The sequence below is a fragment of the Ictalurus furcatus genome, chromosome 16, assembly GCF_023375685.1.
Source record: "Ictalurus furcatus strain D&B chromosome 16, Billie_1.0, whole genome shotgun sequence".
NCBI lineage: Eukaryota > Metazoa > Chordata > Actinopteri > Siluriformes > Ictaluridae > Ictalurus > Ictalurus furcatus.
This window is the reverse complement of record NC_071270.1, coordinates 18055960-18082638: the sequence shown is the minus strand read 5'-3', so window position 1 is coordinate 18082638 and position 26679 is coordinate 18055960. Positions and strand designations below refer to the sequence as shown.

Below are 26679 nucleotides of genomic sequence, written 5' to 3'. Positions count from 1 at the left end.
TTTTCAGGGCACAGACATACAAACTTATTTATTTATTCAAAAAAAAAAAAAAGAAGCAATGTCAGTGTATTTCTTCATTCACCTGTCTCTCCCTCTTCCATGTTCTCTCTCTCTCTCTCTCTCTCTCTCTCTCTCTCTCTCTCTCATCCAAACTTCTTCCTTTTCTCTCTCTCTGGAGATGAGATAATACCCTCATCAGCAAATGTATGTGATTATCTCAGAGGGCTGCTGATTCTTTATCTATTTTTTGTCATCAGAATGACAGAATTAGGACAGCCCCCTGAGTGCTGTGCACAGCATGGCCCGCCCATGTCGCCTGGTGTCTGGCCTTTTCAAATTTAATATTCAAAACACCACCAACTTACAGCCTCATTGAACTTTCTTTAAATGACCTAGATGAGAAAGGTACAATGATCACACTCACCAATCTATTTACAAAGCCCATGATGATTACATGGTGTTTTAGAGAGCGCTCAGGGTTTTTTTTTTTTGTTTTTTTTTTTCATCTTACACTCATTTTTTATATCAGATGATATCTGATGTTGTACCTGGTACCTTATCATTTTATGTACTGAATATAGACTTAATAAAGGACTCCATCGCCTGCTTGTTTTTAGCATTTTGGGGTTTTTTTGGTTCCTTTCACAAGTCTCAGTTCTGGCAGCGTGAACAAGACATTAAGGCAACACCAAAGTCATTTATTTTTCCGCAGAATCATCTGTTTCTTGCGGTGCCTGATTCATTCTGCGCGTGTGCTGTTTATCTAAGACGCTGTGCTGGCTGAGCGACCTCAGAGGCTGTAAGTCTGCCACCTCTGCTCCAGGAGGAAAACAAAAAAGTGTGGTCACGCTTTAATAAAAACAGAGCCACGGCCTGGCTGCCTCATATATTTCCTCCATGCTGTGGCACAGTAAACACCTTCTCTTTTTTTCCTTCGCCACTGCTTGGGTACATAAATGTGATGATGAAAGCAAATTAGCCTTAGGCAAAGCTAGTGATTTGAGGGTCTGTCAAGGATTTATAAAATATACAGTATTAACTGTATTAAATCACAAAAAAGAAAGTCCTGACGCTATAAAACTTGTAAGGACCACGTTTCAACAACTGCACGGTCCTGTAGGTTCATTCTGTATAACATCAACTAAATCAGACCCTATATCTCTGATTATGCCACACAGCCACTAGTCCAGGCTCTTGTTATCTCAAAACTGGACTACAGCAACACACTACTCTCGGGCCTCCCAGCCAGCCCCATTAAACCCCTTCAGATGATTCAGAATGCAGCAGCACGCCTCGTCTTCAACCGGCCCAAAAGAACCCATGTCACACCCCACTTTATCTCCCTCCACTGGCTTCCTGTAGCTGCCCATATCAAATTCAAGACCTTGATGCACACGTATAAGACCTTATCTGGAACAGCACCCTCCTTCCTCAACAGTCTCCTGAGGCTTACATTCCCTCACGCAATCTGTGATCGATTAATGACCGACGCCTGGTAGTGCCTACTGAGCGGGGCACGAGGTCCCTTTCCAGAACCTTCCAGAGGTGGAATGAACTTCCGACCTCAATCCGAACCGCAGAATCCGTCACCATCTTCAAAAAATGGCTTAAGATCCACCTCTTCCGTGAACACTGAACTTACTCTTAACTTGTCCCCTTGTCCTCCGTCTTATTAAAAAAAATAAGTCAATCTGCACTTACATTGACTCTTCCCCCTCTACTCTGTGCACTTGTTCCTCTAGCACTCAATTAAAAATCTTCTATAGTAGCACTACTTGTATTGATATATCGCTTTGCTTGTATTTCCTCATTCATAAGTCGCTTTGGAGAAACGCATCTGCTAAATGAATGTAAATGTAAATATAAAACTCCGGCTTATTTTCTACTATTGTTGTTATTATATACAGTGCCGTTGAATTCTCGATTCTGATTGGTCAGAAGGTGATGATTCATTTTCGAGGTTTTTATTCATGAACTCTAGTATGTTATTATTGCAGCTAAATAACAAAGTATTAAGTACGTTATTGTTTCAGTTATTGTTTTCATGACGGAGAGAGTTGCACTTAACTTCACGAGAGAGAAACAAAAAAAAGAGAGTTTGGTGATAGAACTGTTATTAGGTGCTATTACATGTGATGACAGGAACTTACTTTTGCAGATCAACAACATTAAATGTAAATATAAGTGAATGAATGGTACGGCATGTTAATATTGACAAATTGCTGTTGTATAAGAGGAATAAAACACTTCAGGATATGCTGTTATTGTGTCACTACAGCACTCTTGCATTGATTATTTTCCTATAATCTCCTATAATATATGTTCCTATAGATTTCTTCTTCTTCTTTTTCTTCTTCTCCCTTAAACGATAATACAGGGCTAATTTTGAAATGAAACGAGCCTATATTAAACAGAAACATGTTTTAATACTGCTTTTTTTCACTTCCTTTATGCTGGTTAGGAAATAGTTGATTTTGATAAAAAATAAAAGGAAAAAGTAAGTGCTATTCATGTGGGTCTGAATAACAGAAGAACACCTGCATGTGCTATTATTTCTACCGTCTTTTTTAGCCTCTGCTTATTATCTCTGTGCTGCTTCTCCTTCATAATTACATAATGACCCTCTACACAGCGCTAGAGAAATACCTTCACACTGTCTCGTGTTTAGATCCCCCCCAACCCCTCCTCGCATCGTGCCACGGAATAAAATTCGTTTGAGAATCAGCCTTCATTTTTCTCTGAGCGTAAATAAAGATGCCGATCGGGACGCTGCGAGCAGCTCATTTGAATAATTGAACGTGCAGCGATCAGATGGCAGCAAAGGGGCGGTGCGGCCGCTGGATGTGGAGCAATTAAGCTGGGCAAACAATGGAAGAGGGTGGGCTCTTCTCCGCACCTCTCAATGCTCGACTAATTGCCTTTGCTCTTCATCCCGTACTTCCGCAGCAGCACCATCTGCCCCCAGTGTCAGGGAGGGGCGTTCGGGGGTTTCCTCCCGGCCGAAGGAGCAACACGCTGGGTCCTATTCACATTCATATCACAGTGTTTAGCACTTCTGCACCCTCCCCCTCTTCTCGTCTTCGCCTCCGCGCGTCTTCAGAAGCTTGTGCAGAAGTCTTGTCTGAAACCCACCATTACATCCAGTCTTCAATTGCGCCAGGGCGTGATTAGTGTCCTATAAGGCTAATAAAGATCAAAAAGCACTTCAGCTCCCCAAACCTTTTTCATAAATATCTGCTCTAAACTCTAGTCAGTTATTCAGTAGTATTACCCAGACGTGCCAATGTGGTTTATAATTTATCAAACTGTACTTTTGCGTGTTGATGGGGTGGTACCATCATGGGTACATCTTTTGTACCTTTAATGTATCTTTGACATGGATACATGATTACAGTGTACCCATCCATCCATCCATTTTCTATACTGTTTATCCTACAGGGTCACGGGGAACCTGGAGCTCCCAGGGACTATTGTGCACAAAGTGGGGTACACCTTGGATGGGGTGCCAATCCATTGCAGGGCACAATCACATACACATTCACATAACCATTCATACACTACGGACACTTTGGACATGTCAATCCGCGTACCATGCATATCTTTAGACTGGGGGAGGAAACCGGAGCACCCGGAAGAAACCACCGCAACACGGGGAGAACATGGAAACTCCGCACACACAGGGCAGCGGCAGGAATCGAACCCTCAACCCTGGAGGTATGAGGCGAACGTGTTAACCACTAAACAACCGTGCACCTGATTATAGTATACCTTTAAAAATAATTTAAGGTACATAATTGGTCTTCAAGGACTACTGTTTTACCTTTACTTTTAAAGATAATCAAAGTTATACCACATGGACCGTCCCAAGTAAATGATACATACTAAATCAGAAAGTATACTTCACTTTTACGTGTACGCTAGGAACAGCATACAGTACGCGTGACGCAAGTTTCGTCATCAGCTTAGTACACGCGCCGCCCGATTTTTCTAACCACACCTACTTTGTATGTGCAGGTCGCTCATGCGCATTGAATTCTTTCGAACTATTTAGTTGTTCCACAAGGTGGCAACAGTGACCCAGGGCTGTTGATTGTCAAGGTAGTTGAAGAAAAAACAGAAGAGACGGAAACGATTGCAGGTTAGAAAGTACCGGCATTTGTATAATTCTAGCCTTAAAGAGTATAAGGATTTGTATATGGGTGTTAATCGGGGAAAGAGATTGCCCAAGCATTGTTTTTAGTTTCTTCTTCGTTGTCATACTTCACACCAGAAGACCTACTCTGTACTGACTCTTGTAGGCCAGGAGGGGTAGTGCAAGTTGTCGTAATAATTGAACGTAATTCGTCGACCGCCTGTGTACGCTGCATTTCAAACGGAGTATTCTTTAAAAGCATATGCTAACGTACGCACAAAAAAAAACGAAGTATACCAGAGTCTTAAACCTGTCATGGTACCACCCCCGTGATAAAGCTTCATATACAGTACCTTCACAGTCTAACTGAAAGCTGTAAAGTTATGGTGGCCACTTGAATTCAGAATTGATTTCGTAAAATTGTATTTTATCTGGTAACGTTTCTCGACACATTCCTGAAACCGCACCTCCGCACAAAGATTTGAAGATGGAATTGTACCAGAAAAATTCAACCACATTTTGTAAATACAAACAATTCTTGTTATTTTACAAAAAAAGTGTTGATTTAGTAATTGCTAAAATAGCTAAACAATGAATTTCAAATAAGTTTAAAGCAAGTGCACGCTCAGAAAAAGAGGTAATAAAGTGTCATTTTGTTGCTGGGGTATTTTCTTGTACCCTCAATGCTACACCTTTTGTACCTTTAATATATAGCGTACATATATCTTTTACCTAGAAACGTACGTTACATACACCGATCAGCCATAACATTAAAACCACTTTCAGGTGAAATGAATAACATTGATCTCATTACCATGGCACCTGTGAAAGGGTGGGATATGCAGTATAAGGCAGCAATTGAACAGTCAGTTCTCGAAGTTAATGTGTTGTAAGCAGGAAATATGGGTAAGGGTGAGGATCTTTTTATTAACACTCCATTTATTTAGCTCCAATCATTTTTAAAAGGTACACTAGAGCCACTTTTCTAAGGTGCAAAAGATGTAACCATGGTACAGTACATTTAGTACAGGGGTGTCCAATATTATCTGCAAAGGGCCAGTGTTTAATCAGTTTATCCTGGTTTTCAATAGATTCCGGTGGCTTCCGCTTGGTTTGAATGAAAACCTGCGCCCACACCGGCCCTTTCCGGGTAAGATCGGGATCGGGTAACCTAGTACCGTTTCGTATACCTTCTTCTGAGAGTGTATATGATGACTTAGGTGAATGCATGTAAAGGAAAAGGTTTTAGGTGACAAAATGTCCCAGTACTCCCAGTATCTACGTGAGCTATGTGTCTCCAGTGTGATTGTAAAGTCACAAAGTCAGCTGATGGTAGAAAAATGTTTGATTTTTTACAAGGCCTTCCTAATTGTAAAGACAAGCAACATCACGATTCACTTTTATTACCGATTACAGGGAGGTGAACGAGAGAAAAAACGGACACTGGGGAAATGTTGGGAATAATGCCGAGCGCCTGTCTTGTCGCTTATCGAATAGCATCAGCATGAGGAAATGCATTTGTTGCCATTTGACTGTCCAGAGTTTGATTTGAGGCGGCAGGACACGTGTCACCTGAGGTGTGTGTGTGTGTGTGTGTGTGTGTGTGTGTGTGTGTCCGGTGCACGCACAGCCATCTGGCTAGCTGGTTTTTCTGTGTGTGAATGCTGCGTTTCCCAACTGAAATGCTCCACATTCTCGGGGTGGTGTGATTGACAGCTCGGCCTCGGGGCTCTGTGTCTGTCACTGCTGTTTGTCAGAGATGCTCCGCTGGGACTGGAATATCGTCCAATAATTACCATCCTCCTCCATCCCTCCATCCCGCCCACGCGTTCTCGCAGGCTGCTGGAGCGCCGTGTGATGTTATGCAGGCTTTACGAAAGAGGAGAGCTTCATTTTGACACTAATTGGGTAGTTTTTCTAACACAATGTGCCATTAGTGCAGCTTTGGGATGAGTATGAACCTTTTACAGTGATGCATTAAGCAGCGGTGTAAACACAGGAAATGTGCCACTTAAATGTTCCTTATTCTCACCCCATCTCTGTCTCTTCCTCTCTCCATCCCTCTCTCTCTCTATCTGTCTCACCTCCTTCCTTGCTTAATCATTCTCTTTTCCCCACACCTTTTTTGTCTCTGTCTCCCTCTATCCCTCCACTTTATGCTTTCAACCATCTCTTCTTCTCTAACTTTCTGTCTGTCGTTCTTTCTTTATCTGGCTCTCCCGGTCTCTTTCTCCATTTCTCTCACAGCTCTGTCTTTGCTTGTCTCACCTTTCTCCGATTTTTCCTGTCCTTCTCTGTCTCTGTCTCACTCTCCATCCTTCCTCTTTCTAACCCTTTCTTTCTCAGTCTCACTTTTTCTTTTTTCTTTCCCCACCTCACCCTGTTTCTTGCTCATCTCTCTCCCATCGTTTGTCTCACCTCCCCCTCCCCCATTTCCCCCCTCCCTGTCTGTGTCTTACCCACCTATTTTGACTTCCTCCTTCTCTCTCTCCCCTCTTTCCAGTTCTTTTTCTGCATCTGTTGTCTGTCTCTCTTCTGCTCTCTGCCTCACCCCATCTACAGTACATCTCTTTCTCTCTCTCTCTCTGTCTCACTGTCCGACCTCTCCTTTCATTCTCTTTTTGTCACACCTCTTTTCCCACCTCTCCTTCTTTCTTTTAGCCGCTTCTCCACTTCTTCCTGTCTCTATTTTGACTATTTAATCGTTGTCCTCCTCTCTCCATCCTCTCCTCTATCCCGTTCTGTCTCCATTTATTTTCTCTATCTAATTTCATCTATCTGATTTTTTTGCTCTTTCTGTTTTTGTCCGTCTCTCTCGTTCTTTCTGTCTCATAGCACTTTCTGTCTTTTTATTTTTTCTCTTTGTCTATCCTCACTCTTGGTGAAGATTGATACTAGGTTAATAATAGGTTAATACAGGTTAATATAACAAATTTAATCATTTGTAACTGATTATTTAACAGAATATAGCAAAAGATAACCCAGACCTCTCTCCCTCTGTGTCTCTGTGTTAGTCCTGCGTGATGATTTCCGGCAGAACCCTCAGGATGTGGTGATAGCAGTAGGAGAATCGGCTACGTTGGAGTGTCAGGCTCCTCGGGGCCACCCGGAACCCACCACCTTCTGGAGGAAGGATAAAGCTCGACTCGACCTCAAAGACGAAAGGATTACAGTGCGTCCTGGATCACGTCACACATCCCAGCTCACTGCATGATAATGCCTCAAATGCTATTCAATACTGAGATCACAATTATTATCACAGTTATTCTATCAGTTTGAGAACAGACTTTCACGCATTGCATTCTCTTTTCATTTTTATTTATAATTAAAAAGAAAACAAAACTAAATAAACAGTAAACTGATGTTTTTCACATTATACGTGATACACCTGCATTCTTGTATATGTAGGCTATAAATATTTAAGAGATCAGTCCTTAGCCACATTACTCGAGCATCAGTGTTTTTAATGTGACATATAAACAATATTGTAGTCTACATAAGTAAGCAAACAAGCAAGTAAGTATGTAGGCAAGTAGATAAGTGAACAAGTAAGCATGTAAGTCAATAATCAGGTAATTAAGACAACAAGTACAGTACAATCCCAATTCCAAAAAAAGTTGGGACGCTGTGTAAAATGTAAATAAAAACAGAACGCAATGATTTGCAGATCTCATAAAGGCATAAGTTATTCACAATAGAACATAGAAAACATGTCGAATGTTTAAACTGAGGTGATGTACCATTTAAAGAAAAAAATAAGGTAATTTTGGATTTGATAGCCGCAACACGTCTTAAAAAAGTTGGGACGGGGTCAACAAAAAGCTGGAAAAGTAAGTGGTACTCAAAAGAAACTACCGCAGGTTAATTGGCAACAGGTCAGTAACATGATTGGGTATAAAAAGAGTATCTTAGAGAGGCAGAGTCTTTCAGAAGTAAAGATGGGATGTTTAAACAGTTGATATGTTTTCTGTGTTCTATTCTGAATAACATGGGTTTGTGAGATCTGCAAATCATTGCATTCTGTTTCTATTTACATTTTACACAGCGTCCCAACTTTTTTGGAATTGGGGTTGTAAGTAAATTCATACAAAGTATGAATTTAAGTAAAGAAGTAAGTAGGTAAGAAATAAGTAAGCAAATACGTAAGTAAATAAGAAAGTAAATAGGTAATTAATAAGTAAGTACATAAATAAGTAAGAAAGTAAGTAAAGAAGTAATGATTAAGTGAGTAAACAAGTAAGTAAGTAATTATGTAAGTTAGTAAACAAATATGTAAGTACTGATAAGTAAATAAACAATTAGCTTAGTAAGTAAAAAGTAAATCAGTGAGTAAATTAATAAAGATGTAAGTAGGTAATATATTGGTAAAGTATGTAGATAAATAAACAAGTAGGTAAGTAAGTGAGAAAATAAGTAAATAAGTATCCAATTACTGTGCATATGTAAATAATAATAATAAGTAAAAAGTAAACAACAGTAAATTCGTAAGTATGTAAACAAGTTGGATAAATATATAGGTAAACAAGTAAGTAAGTAAGCTCATATAGGCACCTGTCTTTGATTAATAGCCTCTGAGGCATATATTAGCATAGTTTAGAGCTAAGGTTGATTCTGATTGGATTTTATCTTAAGTAGGAGTTCTGTGTTGTGCTGCCTTTGAGGTAGTGCTGCCTCTCACTTCTTATTAGGAGTAAACACAAGTTGTGTATCAATATCGCAATAGTTTAATTTCAGCATAGTAGGCCAAAAATCTCTAGTGTGATTAAAATGCGATTCATTATGCAACTTGACTCTTTATATACCCTTTAGGTTGTATTTGAAATTCAGAACTTTGAGAGCATCCTTAACAAGATGTAAAAACGCAGGATTCGTGGAAGGTTCATACTTTAATAAATAACACTTTTTTTTATGAAGTGGTATGACACATATCCTGATCTACTGGATCTATTGTTCAGATTCGAGGTGGGAAGTTGACCATCTCCAACACCCGAAAGAGCGATGGGGGGATGTACGTGTGTGTCGCAGCCAACATGGTGGGGGAGAGGGAGAGCGAGATGGCTCAACTGTCTGTGTTTGGTAAGCGAACCGTTTGGTAATATAGGAACGTTTGTAAATAGACATTATTTGCGTATATTTTGGGGAGGTTTTTCAGGTAGTTCATAAAATCTTTTGCAGTTTTTACATGTACAGTGGTTTAGTTTGTCCATGTGTGCATAAACCTAACCCTAACCCAAGTCCAGGCTCTTGTCATATCAAAACTGGACTACCGCAACGCACTACTCTCGGGCCTCCCAGCCAGCTCCATCAAACCCCTTCAGATGATTCAGAATGCAGCAGCACGCCTCATCTTCAACCAGCCCAAAAGAACCCATGCCACACCCCTCTTCATCTCCCTCCACTGGCTTCCTGTATCCGCCCGTATCACATGATGCTCACGTACAAGACCTTGTCTGGAACAGCACCGCCCTACCTCAACACTCTCCTGAAGGCTTACGTTCCCTCACGCAATCTGCAATTGATTAATGACCGACGCTTAGTAGTGCCTACTCAGCATGTCTCAAGGTCCCTTTCCAGAACCTTCACACTAACTGTCCCTCAGTGGTGGAATGAACTTCCAACCTCAATCCGAACCGCAGAATCTGTCACTCTCTTCAAAACACAGCTAAAGACCCACGTCTTCCGTGAACACCTAACTAACCCCTAAAATGCCAACCCCACATTATCCTAAAATAAATAAATTAATTAATAATTTTAAAAAACCCTACTCTGGCTTTTACACCTCTACTCTGCGCACTTTGCTTCTCTAGAACGCAATTATAAATCTTGTATGGTAGCACTACTCGTATTGTTCTCTGCTTGATATATCTCTTTGCTTGTATTTCCTCATTTGTAAGTCGCTTTGGATAAAAGCGTTTGCTAAATGAATAAATGTAAATGTGTATATCTGTGTGTTGCAGAGCGGCCCACGTTCGTGCGCAGGCCCGTAAACCAGGTGGCGCTAGTGGACGAGAGCGTAGAGTTCAGATGCCAGGTGCAGGGAGATCCCCCTCCGTCACTACGCTGGAGGAAGGACGAGGCCGAGATTCCCCGCACCAGGTTAGGGAATACCCAGCACAACCTCTCGCCTTTCACACTCATCCGTGCAGTGGTGCTTTTAATTCCTCAGGCCAGACGCCCCTGGTGTAGGACTGTTGTGCAACTCTGCGACACATACAGATTAACGTGCTAAGCTTGAGATCAGAATGCAAATCAATGCTCAGCGCTGAGGCGGTGTTACACTGTGCATCTTAAGAGGCTGATGTTTTTGGTTTTTTTACTGTACTGTTTTGGCAGGAGAACAAAGCGAGAGATGAATACATATCAGGATTACTGAAAGAAATGTCAGCATTGTAACCTCAGAGTCTGTTAGTGTTGTGTGTTAGAGATTAGAGCTGTCAAAAATTGCATTCAGATCCTAATCGCTTAAAAAGACTTACTATTCAAATGTATTCAAATATTAATGAAGCTATCATTTTATACCACCACATACAGAGCGAACATTAGCGGTACTGTTAGTATTGCTTTAAACATGGATCATAAAATATGGAAAATCACAGAGACAGTATCATTTTTATAATATTATTTTAATGTCTCAGATTCCTTTTTTATTTGTACTATTTTCTCACAACTGCCAGTTAGCTAGTTTTTACATTCCTTCCTTTAAAAAAAAAAAGTTTACACCTCCCTGGCTCTTACTGTATCGTGTTGCCTTCTTGAGCATCAGTGAATGTTTGTATCTTTTGTAATAGTTGTGTACGAGTCCCTCAATCATCCTCAGTGTGAAAAATATGGATCTCAAAATCATAGCCGCTGTTGGAAATGAGTCAAATATGCAGAAGATGCTGGAAAAGTGAAGGATGTGCAGGACCTGGAGGATTTTTCTGAAGAACAGTGGGCAGTTTATCTGCTCAGGACAAACGAGGGACTCATGAAGAACTATCACAAAACACAAACACTGTCGTGGATCATCCAGGTAACGACACACAGTGTTAAGAATCAAGAGTATGTAAACGTTTGAACTGGTTCATTTGTATAAATTCGGATATTATTGTGTCTTGTGGACTGTATGTAAACAGCTGTTATGTGAAATAGCTTCTTCAGGACAGAACTAAATAAAACACAAATTGCAATTTTTATGATCCTTCCTATTTCATTATTTTTTTTAATTATTAACATTTTACAGATTCTGCAAGGAGGATGTAAACTTAATATAAAATAATATACGAATAAATATTAATGAAGTTTAATAAAAAATATTTATTAATTAATACATATAAGTGAAAAAATTATATATACAACAAGTAGAAATATGTCAGTGGAGGTCTACATTTTGGCCAGTACTCAATTCCAGTATATCCTGTATATAATTTTATGTTATAGTTCAACTATAGAAGCCTAATTTAAAAAAAAAAAAAAAAGAAGAACATTGTGCAGAGTCTGCAGGATGTATGTAAACCATCCTGTCCACTTTATTAGCAGCCTCTATACACATGCTCATTAATGCACTTATCCAATCAGCCAAAGAAGTGTTAGCAATGCAGTGCATAAAATAATACAGTTAATGTTATTCTAAATCAAATATCATAACGGACAAAAAAAAGCTCAGTGACTTTGACTGTGGGGTTGTTAGGAAACTAAAAACAGAACGTGGTATCCTGTACATTTGAATGTACATGATTTTGCCTTTAAATACATAAATATTGTGAAGCAGTGGTTTCATTCTGGTAGGAGATGCATGGGATTGGTAGTGTGTGTGTGTGTGTGTGTGTGTGTGTGTGTGTGTGTGTGTGGGCGGGTGGGTGGGTGAGTGTATGTATGCCAAAAAGGGCATGAAAAAAATCATTGTCTTCATAGCCTGATACCAACAACTAAGAAATATGTCAGTACCTTCATCGTGTGCTGTGTGTTTGTGGAGATGATCAGGAGAAGCTGTAATTGGGTATAATGAGACTATTAAAAGCATCTGAATAAAAAAAACAAAAACAAACAGGAAGTACACAAACACAAAAGAAATGAAAGCAGGCAGAATAGTTACAGTATTTGGCAGAGTGCTTTGCCTCTCTCGTGTTTTTCTTTTCTACCAGCTTTGTTCCAGCATTTCAACCCCCACACACTGTTCAATACTCTCCACAGAACAAAGGCTGCAGCTAGATGAACGATGGAGGACATCTCCTGAATATGCGTCCACCGCTTGCAGCAGCTTTCCTTCCGAACACACACAGCAGTGGACTAGAACTGTTCTTTGTACGAATTCATAATTGCCTAGTGCTCACGGTGCCTCTGCAGTAAATTGGCACAGCACTACAGTGTTTGCTGCACATTCAGCTCATCAATCTGGACTCCGACCTCCGATTTCCATCTCATTACATTACATTAACGAAGAAAGACGGCCGTCCTGCGTGGCAGAATGAAATCAACTCGTATTCCATTAACCCTCCATCAGTATGTTTTACAGCCAGACAAATCATGGAGAAAAATCTTCTGTGTAAGCCTCAATAGTGCGGTATTTAATGATGGATTTGATTGAAACACAGTGTGCTTACTGCTGAGGAGCTGGGACGTGGATCTCCAATGAATTAGGCTTCTATAGTTGAACTATAACATACAATTATATACAGGATATACTGGAATTGAGTACTGGCCAAAATGTAGACCTCCACTGACATATTTCTACTTGTTGTATATATAATTTTTTCACTTATATGTATTAATTAATAAATATTTTTTTATTAAACTTCATTAATATTTATTCGTATATTATTGTATATTAAGTTTACATCCTCCTTGCAGAATCTGTAAAATGTTAATAATTAAAAAAAATAATGAAATAGGAAGGATCATAAAAATTGCAATTTGTGTTTTATTTAGTTCTGTCCTGAATAAGCTATTTCACATAACTGCTGTTTACATACAGTCCACAAGACACAATAATATCCGAATTTATACAAATGAACCAGTTCTAAAATTTACATCCCTTTGATTCTTAACACTGTGTGTCGTTACCTGGATGATCCACGACCGTGTTTATGTTTTGTGATAGTTCTTCATGAGTCCCTCATTTGTCCTGAGCAGTTAAACTGCCCACTGTTCTTCAGAAAAATCCTCCAGGTCCTGCACATCCTTCGCTTTTCCAGCATCTGCATATTTGAGCCCTTTCCAACAGCAGCTATATGATGTTGAGATCCATCTTTTTCACACTGAGGACTACTGAGGGACACGTACACGACTATTACAGAAGGTGCAAACATTCACTGATGCTCAAGAAGGCAACACGTTATATTAAGAGCCAGGGAGGTGTAAACTTTTGAACAGGATGACCGACATAAATTATTATTATTTTGTCTTCTGAGAAACGTCTTATGTAGCTTGTGAAGGGCAGTACTAAGTAAAAAAAAACCCCAAATAAACAAAATAATGACAATTTACAATTTGATTTATTATTACTTATTGCATGCGTATTTTGTATTCATATTACTAAAGACAACTTTTATTTTTGGAAAGCAAAAAGAGTGTGTGTATGTGTGTATGTGCAGTGATGTGGCAACTGCTTGAGGTGTGAGAGTGGTGCGAAGTGCTGAGTCGTGTATGAGGTGGTCTCCTGTGTGGCTCGTGGCCTCTGTTTACCTTTCTATCCACTAAATAACAGCCTAGTCGGAGACCCCTTGTGTCTCTCTGCTCTCTCGTCCACTCCTTTACCCACAAATCCTCTCCAGGGAGACACATATATAGGTCGAATACGTGACATTACTTGAATCTGTGCGTGGCTCAGGCCAATTGCAAACCATTATCAGGATACTCCCACAGTGTGCCTCAAACGTCTCGGCTCTTCTAAACACGTCTCATGTCCCACCCACTACGGAGGTTCTTCTTATTTGACTCCTTTCTGATTCATGTAGACACATATATTTAAAAAGACTCACTGCGTTATCCCATTTTTCGCACGTGTGACGTTTCCCCGCGTCTTTCTGATCTAACCGCTTTATCCTAGTCAGGTGGAGCCGAAGCTTTTCCCGGGAACACTGGTCACGTGGCGAGAATATACACGTTGAATGGGCACCATGAACACACAATCACACGTTCGTTCACACACATTTAACAGTCCGCAATGTTTTCAAACTCCTCTCGAGCTTCCCTCATATACGACGCTGCTCCTCCTGAATCCAAAGCAGATGAAGTGACAGTATTTCGCCGCTTGTGCACCTTCGCAAACAGACCGTGATAGGCACCTGAGCTCTTAACTTTAAACTGGTGCTATTAGTCAAACACGCTTTAACACTCTCTCCTGCACTAAAAACAGTGTGACAAGCAGGCTGCGGTCTCTCGTGCTGTAATTTAGCTTGATGGGTTACAGGAAGAGTTAATTGAGTTTGTAAATGCTATCCTCTTGTTAATTGGACTCACTTAGTACAGTAGTGGTTATGCGTTGATATGCACTTTATAGTTATTCATCAATGAAACCTGCAGAATTTCATTTAAAGGCTTGCCCCAGATACACCAGACCCTTAGGATCTTCTTATCTCTGGATGAGCACACACACACACACACACACACACACACACACACACACACACACACACACACACACACGTGCACACACATGCCAAACACAGTGGGTTACTCTTCATAAATATTGAAATAGCAGAACAGTGAGTGTTCCGGCTGAAAGCACCTTTCATTTCAACGTGGCTTTGATGCTTGCATAATTGACACCCTTTTTCTCCACTTTACCAAATCATCTTCAGTATGGACTCTCTCAAGGGCTGCAAAAAAAAAAGGCCTTTTGTTCCCCCCCAAAAGTGCTTCACCAGCCCATTATTCTTTGTTTACTTTTTTCTAAAACTGTCTCTCGCTAATCACTGTTTTTCCTCTCTACACCGAGCTCCCGCGGCGCTTTAACATGAGAGCGGTTAACTTTGAGCACGCAAATGTGTTTGAAGGCTGCTTGCATTGTTCCGCACAGGTACGAGATGAAATACGAAAAGGACGACTTTGTCTTGAGGATTAAGAAAGTGTCTTCTGGGGACCAGGGAAGCTTCACGTGTGTTGCGGAGAACCGGGTGGGCAAAGTGGAAGCGTCGGCTACGCTCACAGTCAGGGGTGAGTTATCTGCATGTTGTCTTCATAGCCTTTGCTGCACGTCTATTACGTATAGGGATCTATTTTTGTACAGATCTGGCGTAATTAGATGCATTTATTCATCTTTAGTAAGCACTTTATGCTGGTCTGGGTTCATGGTAGAGCCAAAACTTATCCAAGGAACGCTGGGCATGGGATCAAACCCTTGATCACAGGGCATCATATCCGCACACTCATTTACACCTAAGGGCAATTTAGATTAGCTGATCCACACAGTGGCATGTTTTTGGTCACTGGGAGGAAACCAGGGAACCTGATTCATCACTCTGAGGTAATTCCAGCATTTTTAACAATTCTATGGTGATCTAAGACATTTCTTTTGATGATGCCCTGCGATCAGAAATAAAAACACCTGCTCTATTTAGGTGAAACATGGCCTGTCATATTCAAAATCTAACTCACTTCGATCCAAAATTACATTACATAACATCACCATCTCTTGAGACCCACTTTTATACAGATGCAAGGGCTAAATGGCATTTCTCCTAACGCAATTCCAGTTTAAGTTCTTTCAATTCTATTTGTTGAATGCACTCTATATCCATTCTCAAAAATAAATAAATAAATTAACCCCCCCCCAAAAAACAAGCAACTCAGTGGAGGCTAATAAATTCGAATCAGACAGTTGATGCATCATTACGCACTGAACATCCTATAATTAACAGAATCAATATAATGTCTTACAAAACTAATTAAATATCGGGCTTGCTGAATTTATTGCCATTATAGAGACTAGGAGTAGGCAATAAGTGCGGTCCTGGCGTGCTCACACATTAGTGCAGACAAAAAGAGCACGATGAGACAGAAAACATGTTTGTTTTCATTTATGTCAACCAGCTTGTTATTTCCACCCATGAAATGTCATTGTTGCATTCAGTGTTAGACAGTTTTGAAAAGAATTTCGTGGCGTTGATTTGATTGGATATGAGCAGGAACTTTTCGGTTCGGTTCCAGACTCGAATTTTTGGACTGATTAACTGAACTGCCTCGAAATTCACAAAAAGTGGTAAGCTTTTGTTTATAGAGCTGCAGCTCTGTATAGCCCACTCAGACCACGTGCTGTGCACAGGGTAGCATATCACTGCTTTTTGTCATGCTTCATTGTAATGAAATGGAAAAAAAAATATGATAATAATATGCCGCGTAATGGACCCTGATTTTGTCTTGCGGCAACGCTGATCTTTGTGGACTGTAACAAAACCCAACACTAAAATAAACCTGATCAAATATAAACAGTAGTTCCCTGATTTGAGAAAGACAGTGGTGCTTACTCGGTCACATGACACATCATGAAGTTTATGGACTTGAATGATGTAGCCGAGGTTGAAGACCTGTACAAGTTCAGGAGTTTAATAAAGTTCTGTCCTGCAAATTTCTATTTGCTGTTGCATTTTTCCCCCAGTTTTCCCAGCTACTCACTTGGCACTTAAATGCAATTGGCCGATGATCCAATCATGTAGAAGCAGTGCAATGCATAAGATCATGCACATACATACAGCTTCAGTTAATGCTTCAGAGCTCCAGTTAATGTTCACAGTTATTCAGAATGGGGGAAAAAGTGATGTCAGTGACTTTGACGTGGCATGGTTGTTGGTGTCAGACGGGCTGGTTTGAGTATTTCAGATCTGCTATTTCAAATTCTCTGCTGATCTGCTGGGGTTTTCACGCACAACGGTCAATAGAGTTTACACAGAACAGAGAGTTGCAGTTCTGGTGGTACAATCACCTTGTTGATTAGAGAGATCAGAGGAGAATGGCCAGACAGGTTTGAGTTGACAGGAAGTCTAGTATAACTCAAATAACCACTCTTTATATCTGTGATGAGAAGCAAAGCATCTCAGAATACCAACACATCTAACCTTGAGGTGGATGAGCTATAACAGCAGCTATAACGACAGAAGACCATATAGGGTTCCACTCCTGTTAACCATGAACAGGATTCTGAAGCTACAGTGGACACGGGTTCACCAGTCCGTGATTGGCTGATTGGATAATTGCACAAATATGAGCAGGTCTACAGTACTATACTTTAGTAGACCTGTACTGCCTACTTGTTTGCAATGCAAAATGTATAGATATATATATATCATAAATTTGACCAGTTTAACATTATGAATGAGGAAGAGGGAAAGATGTGGTTTTGGCCAAAAGCTGTTTTTCTACCAACAGCAGGCTTTTTAACCTACTTTTTCGGTGTACTTTACCAAAGCCTCACCGAGGAGGAGGAGGCAGCATTGTTTACGGGCGAGTTTATTTCTCTCTGTTGGATCCGAGCCTTTCAGGACCATCTCCCTCTGTGTGTGTCATTCCCTGACCAGTGGGAGTCCTGTGATACACATACATACATACATACACACACACACACACACACACACACACACACACACTCAGGAGGAAGAGCAGGGCATGGCAGGCAGGCTGGAACTGACCTCCCGCTAAGTTCAATATTCAGTACAATATTTCTGGCACAGCGTTAGACGCAGGGTGAGGTGGGGTACAGGGAAAAAAAAATGGTGAGATGTGACGCATCGATACGGCATTTGAGATTTGGGCTTCAGTAATATTTGTAGCCGTCTAGCCACAGCTTCCATTTTGGAAATCTCCAGGATGTTGCATTAAGGGCAGCCTGCTGCATTATTAAGCTCCCTTCAGAATCCGTGAGATTTAAGATCCATTTCATCAGTCACCCAGCGGACTCTCTGTGTTTCTGTCCTAAATTTATTCGTGTACCCGACGTCTGAATGTGTTTTTTTCCCCCCCCTCTCTGGTTGTTGTACCTGTGTCTGTTGTTGTGAATGTCACCCCTTCATCCACTCACCTTTCCTGCCCTCATTGCTCATTCACCAGCTCATCCTGGTAAGTACCCACCCATACCATGCTACTAACAGCATGCATTATTGAACCCTTTCCTTCATAAGATTGATAACTTATTGTCTTGTTATCTGAACTAAAACATGGCTCAAATGCATTTGATTCCAAAAAGTCGAGTTTTGAACATGCAGCAACGAACACAAATAAACGCAGCACCATTACAGCCATATTTTGCCTGAACTTTCCACCTCACCCAAGGAGGCATTAGTAAACACGCTGTGTTTTGCACCTTTTCAAACCGGTGTATGCTGCATGTTAATCAGGAACGCACGCTTCCCAACACCTCAGCTTTTGCATTAAACATAACCACACCTATGCTCCCGCGTTCCTTTCAGTGAAAACGTAACCACCTGTGTCTCCGTGTTTGCAATGATACCCATCTGACCTTTCACCTCAGAGGCACCCCAGTTTGTTGTGCGGCCCCGCGACCAGATTGTGATGCAGGGACGCACCGCTACTTTCCCGTGTGAGGCCAAGGGAAACCCGCAGCCCGCCGTGTTCTGGCAGAGAGAGGGGAACAAGGTCAGTGTTTCTGCACAGCGTTTGCATATTCATGTAAGATTTATGTGTTTGTTGCTGGGTGTTTATGCAGTGATCTGCAAATCTGTACTCACAGACAAGACTGAGATATACTCTACTCGTGTGAATCGAATTAGCTGGCGGTGGCCTTACTCTGATTATTTTAGGGATTGAAACAAAGCATTTTGCTCAATTAAGCAATTAATTGGCTGAATGAATGGTCAGATTTTACCTTCAGAGTAATGAAGTGGTCATCAGTCCTCCATCACTTAGCTCAGAGGGGGTCGTTTGTCATCTCAAAACTTATTAATTTACTGAATTCGAGTCATTAGGGCTAATTGAATCTAGCTAATGCCCTTCCTCTCTCGTCACTTGGGTAGATTTGAGGATTTTGAATGAAGGAAAATCTCATTAGAGGCAAGGGGAGATAAGAGATCTCAAGGCTGAGAGTGGGTGGTGAAGTCTGGCTCAGCATGCTGGCTTGTGCCCAAGGGCATGGCAGGCAGCTGAACACCACTCAGTTCATACGTTAATTACCGACCAGCATCTGTGTGAAGTCATGAACCCACTGTAGGCCTCTGTGCCTCTGTATGTGCAACAACTGCATCACCTTTAAACACAAGTATGTAGAAATATTGGATTTTTAAACTGGTTTAACTGTTGTATTTCTAGTTTAAAAATAAATTACAAATAACCACCAGCATGTGGTAATGAACCAGGTAAGCCATGGATGTTAAACTGTGTTAGCATCAGTTGTACTTTTGTAGCAGATGGCCTGTAAACCTGCCAGAAGGTGTGATCTCCAAGCCTCTTAGTCCAAGTAAAGAGGCGTGGCCTACATGCCTACCAGTCCTAGTTGAGAGGGCTTGGCCACTAAATCTGTCTGTCCCAATAAATAAATTCCCTGTCAGTTCATGGGAAGAGGTGTAGTCTGTAATCTCGCCAGTTCTAGGGAAGGAGGTGTGGCCCTTATGCTGGTCAGCTCTATCGAAGGAGGTGTGGCCTCTAAGGTGGTCAATTACGTGGAAGGAGGTACGGCCTCAAAGGTGGTCAGTTATATGGAAGGAGGTACGGCCACAAATGTGGTCAATTATATGGAAGGAGGTGTGGCCTCAAAGGTGGTCAGTTATATGGAAGGAGGTGTGGCCTCTAAGGTGGTCAGTTATATGGAAGGAGGTGTGGCCTCTATGCTAGTCAGTTCTATGGAAGGAGGCATGGCCTCTATGCTGGTCAGTTCTAGGGAAGGAGGCGTGGCCTCTATGCTGGTCATTTCTAATGAAGGAGGTGTGACCTCTATGCTGGTCAGTTCTAGGGAAGGAGGTGTGTCCTCTATGCTGGTCAGTTCTAGGGAAGGAGGTGTGTCCTCTAAGCTGGTCAGTTCTAGGGAAGAAGGTGTGGCCTCTATGCTAGTCAGTTCTATGGAAGGAGGTGTGACCTCTATGCTGGTCAGTTCTATGGAAGGAGGTGTGGCCTCTATGCTAGTCAGTTCTATGGAAGGAGGTGTGGCCTCTATGCTAGTCAGTTCTATGGAAGGAGGTGTGGCCTCTATGCTAGTCAGTTCTATGGAAGGAGGTGTGACCTCTATGCTAGTCAGTTCTATGGAAGAAGGTGTGGCCTCTATGCTAGTCAGTTCTATGGAAGGAGGTGTGGCCGCTATGCTAGTCAGTTCTATGGAAGAAGGTGTGACCTCTATGCTAGTCAGTTCTATGGAAGGAGGTGTGGCCTCTATGCTAGTCAGTTCTATGGAAGGAGGTGTGGCCTCTATGCTAGTCAGTTCTATGGAAGGAGGTGTGGCCTCTATGCTAGTCAGTTCTATGGAAGGAGGTGTGTTAAACAAAATGTCATAGTTTAGAAAATTCACAATGATAACAGTCTAGTGATCGAATACTAATTTGTGTTGTTCAATGGAGGCTCTCTTAGCAATCCATATTTTTTTTACCCTGCTGTGAATTCAGATCGATGCTTTTTCCATTTTCCTCAGGACCTGCTTTTTCCAAATCAACCTGCTCAGGCAGGAAGTCGCTTCTCAGTGGCTCAGAATGGAGATCTGAGCATCACTTCAGTACAACGCTCAGACGCAGGCTACTACATCTGCCAGGCTCTCACAGTGGCTGGCAGCATACTGGCCAAGGCCCAGCTGGAGGTGTCTGATGGTGAGTGTGTTGAATTTTCAACCCAAACTGAACACATTTTCACCATGTTCATTGAAAAACTTTACAAGTTTTTCAAAAGTTCCAACAATCCTGCATGTGCATGCCTATAATGTATTCACTCTCATCAATCAGTTTTGAAGTTATATCCATATTTTAGAACAGTACAGAAGCAATTAAGGCAGTAATCTGTCAGTAATATCTAGCAGGCGACATTTGGATATGTATTACTGCTGTATTTCTACACCTTAATCTGTCAACCTCAAGCAGTATTTGACCATTCCTGAAAGATTTCAAGACACACTCCGCAGAGCACGCGTCCACAAATTCAGCAGTGCACCTGCTGCCTCAGAAAACCGAATAAATGCAATATCCGCGTTTTCCTTTCATTCTTGTGTTTTTACTTTGAGTACAATATTGTAGGCATGTCGAAAATTGAAGTTCATTCTAGACGCAGCAGTTTTAGACAGAATTCCACTTTGTGGTGCTGCTCCTGAATGACTTCAGAAGAAATCCTCAACAAATCCTCATCAACCTTTTCTTCTGGTTTGAAGGAGAAAAAGACTTTGGATGACCTGAAAAGCGAGCGAAGCCCATAAAGTGCAACACTGGGGCTGCTGATGGAGAGACACACATTTACACCCACTTCTTCTCTCAAAGAGTATCATTATCTTAAGTGCTGTGGCGCCGCCAGTTGGGAGCCGTATTCTGCTTCCTTTCCATTTTGTCTTGGCCTGCTCACGCAGACATTATTGAATTAACATCTGCTCAAGGCCCTCTCTGTAGAAGGAGCGCGTTACATTCGAAGCAGCGACTGCTGGCTTGCCGTGCATATCAATTGAGAGGAAGAGGACGAGCGAGTGAGAGAGGTCAGGAAAGAAAGGAGGGAGAGAGGGGAAGCCGAGCAGGAAGGAGCGAGAGAGGCAAAGGAAGAAGAGATCAGATTGCCATGATGGAGATACAGTTTTTTGTTCTGCATTTAGATTGTCTTATATAAATAAATGTACTGTACTATATGCGCAGAGTTGTTAAGGTTAAAGGACTACTCTGTTATTTTTTTTTTTTTAACCTCGTGTGTATCTACTATATGTGCAATTTCCTAGACAATAATTTGGAAGTTTGGATTTACCAAGAGAAGAATTGAAACTTATTTATGATGAGTCTGAGGACAGTTGTCATAATTGAATCTGTATAGGCGTATGTCCATTTTGCTATGACACATAAACAACAGCTTGATCGAAGCATGGCGTTCATTATGTGAGGGAAGTGCACCAAGCTAGTAAATAAAACAGCAGATTGACCAAGATCCTCCGCATTTACCTAATGCGATCTTTGCAGAATGCCTAGACAAGTTTAGAAAGATCATATAAAAATATCTACCGTGTTTTGGAAAAACTGAAGTATGTTATTAATCTTTGATCAGTTTTGGTCGAAACCTGATTTTTCATAATTGTTTTGCTGGTTGCTATAACCCAGAGGTTCTTAACCAGGGGGGTGCGGAGAGATCGGAAGTGGGGCGCAAATTGTTTTCAATTTAAAAAACACAGACTGGGCATCATTTGGGTACTTGGTGTATTTTAATGCTTTTGAAATAGACTTTTCAGACCCCTTTGGCAACTTTTTTTTTTGCAACAACAAACAAAAGCGCCTAATGACAAATCTAGCGACTTTTTGGACAAACCTTAGCAACTCTCCAAATTTGGACAGTACTGTCCTGCAAGTGCGAGGTCTTGCTTTCCCGCTGCACTCGCACCTCTCGCTGCGTCTGCTCTGTTCAGTGAGAGGGAGGTTTAACAATGTCATGGATAACGAGACTCGCCCTTCGTCCCAGTTTACATCATTCTTATGCGAATGGTTTTAGAACGCAAGACGGATGTAATGCAACATGTTTTACGTGTAAAATAGTCCACGTTATTACAGCCTAATTCTCTTGTTGAAAGTAGTTATAATGTTCAGAAACATTTTTGATCATACATGTTCCATACCTGTCCGTTATATACTTTTATAAAAGTAATAAAAATTATTATTAAAAAATCAGGGCGCACGGTGGCTTAGTGGTTAGCACGTTCGCCTCACACCTCCAGGGTCCGGGGTTGTATTCCCGCCGAGGCCATGTGTGTGCGGAGTTTGCATGTTCTCCCCGTGCTATGTGGGTTTCCTCCGGTTTCCTCCCCGAGTCCAAAGACATGCATGGTAGGCTGATTGGCGTGTCTAAAGTGTCCGTGGTGTATGAATGGGTGTGTGAGTGTGTATGTGCCCTGCGATGGACTGGCACCCTGTCCAAGGTGTACCCCGCCTTGTGCCCCATGCTCCCTGGGATACGCTCCAGGTTCCCCCACTACCCTGAAAAGGAGTAAGCGGTAGAAGATGGATGGATGGATTAAAAAATCATAAAAGTTATGAAAAGTAATTAAAAAAGTACAAAAGCAAAAAAAAAAAAATTGATCTATCTATCAAAAACAGACTATAGATTAGGTTATATATAGACAGATTTTATATAGAATAGATAATCATTATACCTGGTCTCCTACAATCTATGGGGGAGGGGGAGGGGGTGTGCCACATGATAGAGGAGGCTTGGGGGGGCTTTAGTTACAAAAGGTTGAGAACCTCTGCTATAACCAATGGGGTTTCCTAGACCGCTTCTCTCTCTTTTTTTTTTTGTGAATGTTTCCAGGAATCCTTTCTTCGGTGGTATTTGTAAATTAAGCTCTAAACCTGTATAATTTATTCTTTCAGACATGGGACTTTTTTTTATTTCTTGTGGTAGAATTGCAGTTGTGCGGTCCGGTCGCAAAACCTTAAGGAAAGAAGATCTTAAAACCAAAGAAGGGTCTTTATTGTTACAGTGTAACATTTGAAAATCATTTGTGGCATTGCATAGCCACGTGTTATTAATTCATTAATCTATTAATAGAACTCAAGAACTGCTCTTCGACGGGTTTCCTGTTCTTTTCTAAAAAAAAAGTGAAACGTTGAAATTGGATGAAAACATACCCTACAGATGCAGTGGCTAGAGATTAGTTTGAAAATAACTGGAGTCATGGGGTTTTGGTTGCTGTAATAAAAAGCTTTCTTGGGGCTCACAGAACCTGTATATCATTGTAATGCATATGATTAATGTCAAGCTACAAAAATATATGGAGATTGGTAGTGCTTAGGTTGTTGTACGATTTACAAAGTTATAAAAATGTGGTGTCAAACCCGCCTTCTTAATAAATATACAGTAAGCACCTAATTTAGACGAAGGATTGCGAGAAAGTGAGGAAGAGGGTGTGAAAATGTTGAAAGGTGCAGTGAAAAAGGACTTTAATTAGCCTCTCAGGCAAGCCATTTTTAATCCACGCTGGTGATGGCATGCCAAAAACCTCACACAATCAAAGGTGTCTTTTTTGCATGACTGACCGCATGAACAGGTGCTACATTTCAGAACACATCCATCATTGAGAGGCAGAAAATGCTGGCGGTAAGTGCTTGCTCTCCTGCAAGGTCAGGAGAAGCTTCAAAGGAAATTGTTATGCGTTTGGTTCACGTGTTTACTTTCTACTCAACAGCTCTTAAAGACCGCCCACCACCCATTATTCAGCACGGGCCAACAAATCAGACAGTGGCAGTGGGCAGCCTGGCGGTTCTGGGGTGTAGGGCGTCTGGAGAGCCTGAACCCACGGTCACTTGGCTGAAGGACGGAGCGAGTCTTCTGGCTAAAGAGCCTCGAATGTCCTTGCTGGAGGCAGGCAGTCTGCAGATCCAGAACGTTAAGGTGTGTTCTTTGTGATTTGTATTTTTCTATATAGACACGTTGTATATATGTATACAGTATATAGTAATTGTGCATTGCTGTATCATTTATTTCATATACTCGTTGCCATTTTTAAGGAGTAGGGGACTGACTCCATTGTTATTGAATCTGCGCTTCATTAAGAAGATTCATTTGCATTTATACTGATAATCGACTGCTCTGATGCACTTCGCTCTGTACATTACAATACATTTTCAATACGCAGCAGTGCAGCAGATGCTCGCTGTCGGGCTGCCTTGTAGCTACTGTTGCATTCGACTTACCTCAAAAGTGGGAAGTTTTTAACCTTCATGTGTTTGAGCTACAAAGTGGGAAGAAACGAACCTCCATGTTCATCTTTTCTTAGCAACAATCTAGCCAGCTTACTGTGAAGACTGGTGTGTATTTTCCTCCTCCAGTCCAAACAGCAAACTGTATAGTCAATGATATACATTTAACAACTAATATGTCTGTATGATGATAATTAAAATGTAAAAAAAAATATTTGTATATACGATATAACTCATGTAAATGCTACTTTGTTTACTGCTGATGCTGTGAGCAGCCATGTTGATTTGACATCACTTGCTGAACTCGTAGTTGAAGAGACCAACCCGAGTTCCTGAGTAGGACTTCTGAACTGGGGAAGTCAAAAAGTTGGTCGGCTGCTTTATGAGTTTGACTTTGAAAAAAAACAAAACATAAAAAAACAACAACTAGTTAGTTTTATCTTAGTCCAAGTAAAGAGGCGTGGCCTACATGCCTAACTAGGAGGTTTATCTCAGCAGCAAGTATTGCTAACATTAGCAGAACTTATTTAGCTAACTAAATACTGTATAAGTACTGTATAAGGCCCTATAATCACATGAGGATCACAGTCGACTTTGTCAAATTTGTCAATCTACCGTTTATTCTCTTCCAAACCAAGGCGAGTAACTTTCACCTCTAGTTACTAGGAGTGTCACGATACAGTCTGGTCATGATTCGATTCGATTCACGATACTGGCTTTATGATTTGATTCTCAGAAAAAAAAAAATGACTGAAAAGACTCCTTTTTTATTTCTGAATCATAAACAATGCAAATCTATGCAGCCCCACACATGACATGCAGGTAAAAAACACTATATCATGGCCACGTTTCACTAATTCGTTCCCTCGAATACATTTACCTAAAATGAGGGAATGAATTAATCAAATGTGTTCACTTAATAATAAGTCATGGGAACGAATTCTTAATTCGTGGCCACAGTATATGTGTGTGTGTGTGTGTGTGTGTGTGTGTATATATATATATATATATATATATAAATATATATATATATATATATAAATAAATATACACATATAAATTTACCCACATGTCATGTGCGGGGCTCCGTACAACGCGATGTGTATTTTTGTCTAAAAAAACTGAAATAAATCAAAAATTGCTATGAGCACAGTAAACAAAATGTACAACAGGTTCACCATATCCTAAAAATAAATAAATAAATTTCGAAACTCTCCCAGAAGTTTGATTGAATAAACCAATTTTTCTGGTTATTTTACCTTTGACCTGGGTAAAATGATCGAATGAAACATAATGAGCTCAGCAATTCAGTCCCAAATATGGCAACTGCAAGAGAAAAGTCATGTGACTAAAATGCTTGGATAGACACATTGTTTATGTAGTAATTATATCATTGCAATAAAGTCACACTGTTTTATATAACCACTGAATCACTGCCATGAAGTCCCACTGTACATAGTTATTACATCATTCCTATAAAGTGTTTATGTGGTCTTTCTATGCATTATAACTTTGCTACATAGACACATTGTAGGTCTAATCATTACATCACTGCTCCATCGTCTGATTTTACCTGCGCTTATGTTGCATTTATTTTGCTTCTTATGAACCAATTACGGGGTGAAAGTGAGGAAATGAGTGGACAAAGAATGCCTTGTCATAGGGATGAATATGGAAGGTATGACACAGAGTGGGGGGAAGAGGAGGGAAGGAGGGATATTTCTCTCACAGTGATGTCAGACTGGCATGATTTAGATGGACAAG

At 40.9% G+C, this 26679-nt stretch overlaps 1 protein-coding gene across 1 annotated transcript in view; it reads left to right on the top strand.

Annotated features, from left to right (window-relative positions):
- Positions 1 to 19668: 19668 nt before the first annotated feature.
- LOC128620709 (roundabout homolog 2-like) overlaps positions 19669 to 26679 on the top strand; it is a 35593-nt gene continuing 28582 nt past the window's right edge. The window contains exons 1-3 of the mRNA XM_053645953.1: positions 19669 to 20485; positions 20587 to 20850; positions 24402 to 24607. Of these exons, the coding sequence (XP_053501928.1) occupies positions 19669 to 20485; positions 20587 to 20850; positions 24402 to 24607 (1287 nt within the window). The remainder of the gene's footprint in view (positions 20486 to 20586; positions 20851 to 24401; positions 24608 to 26679) is intronic.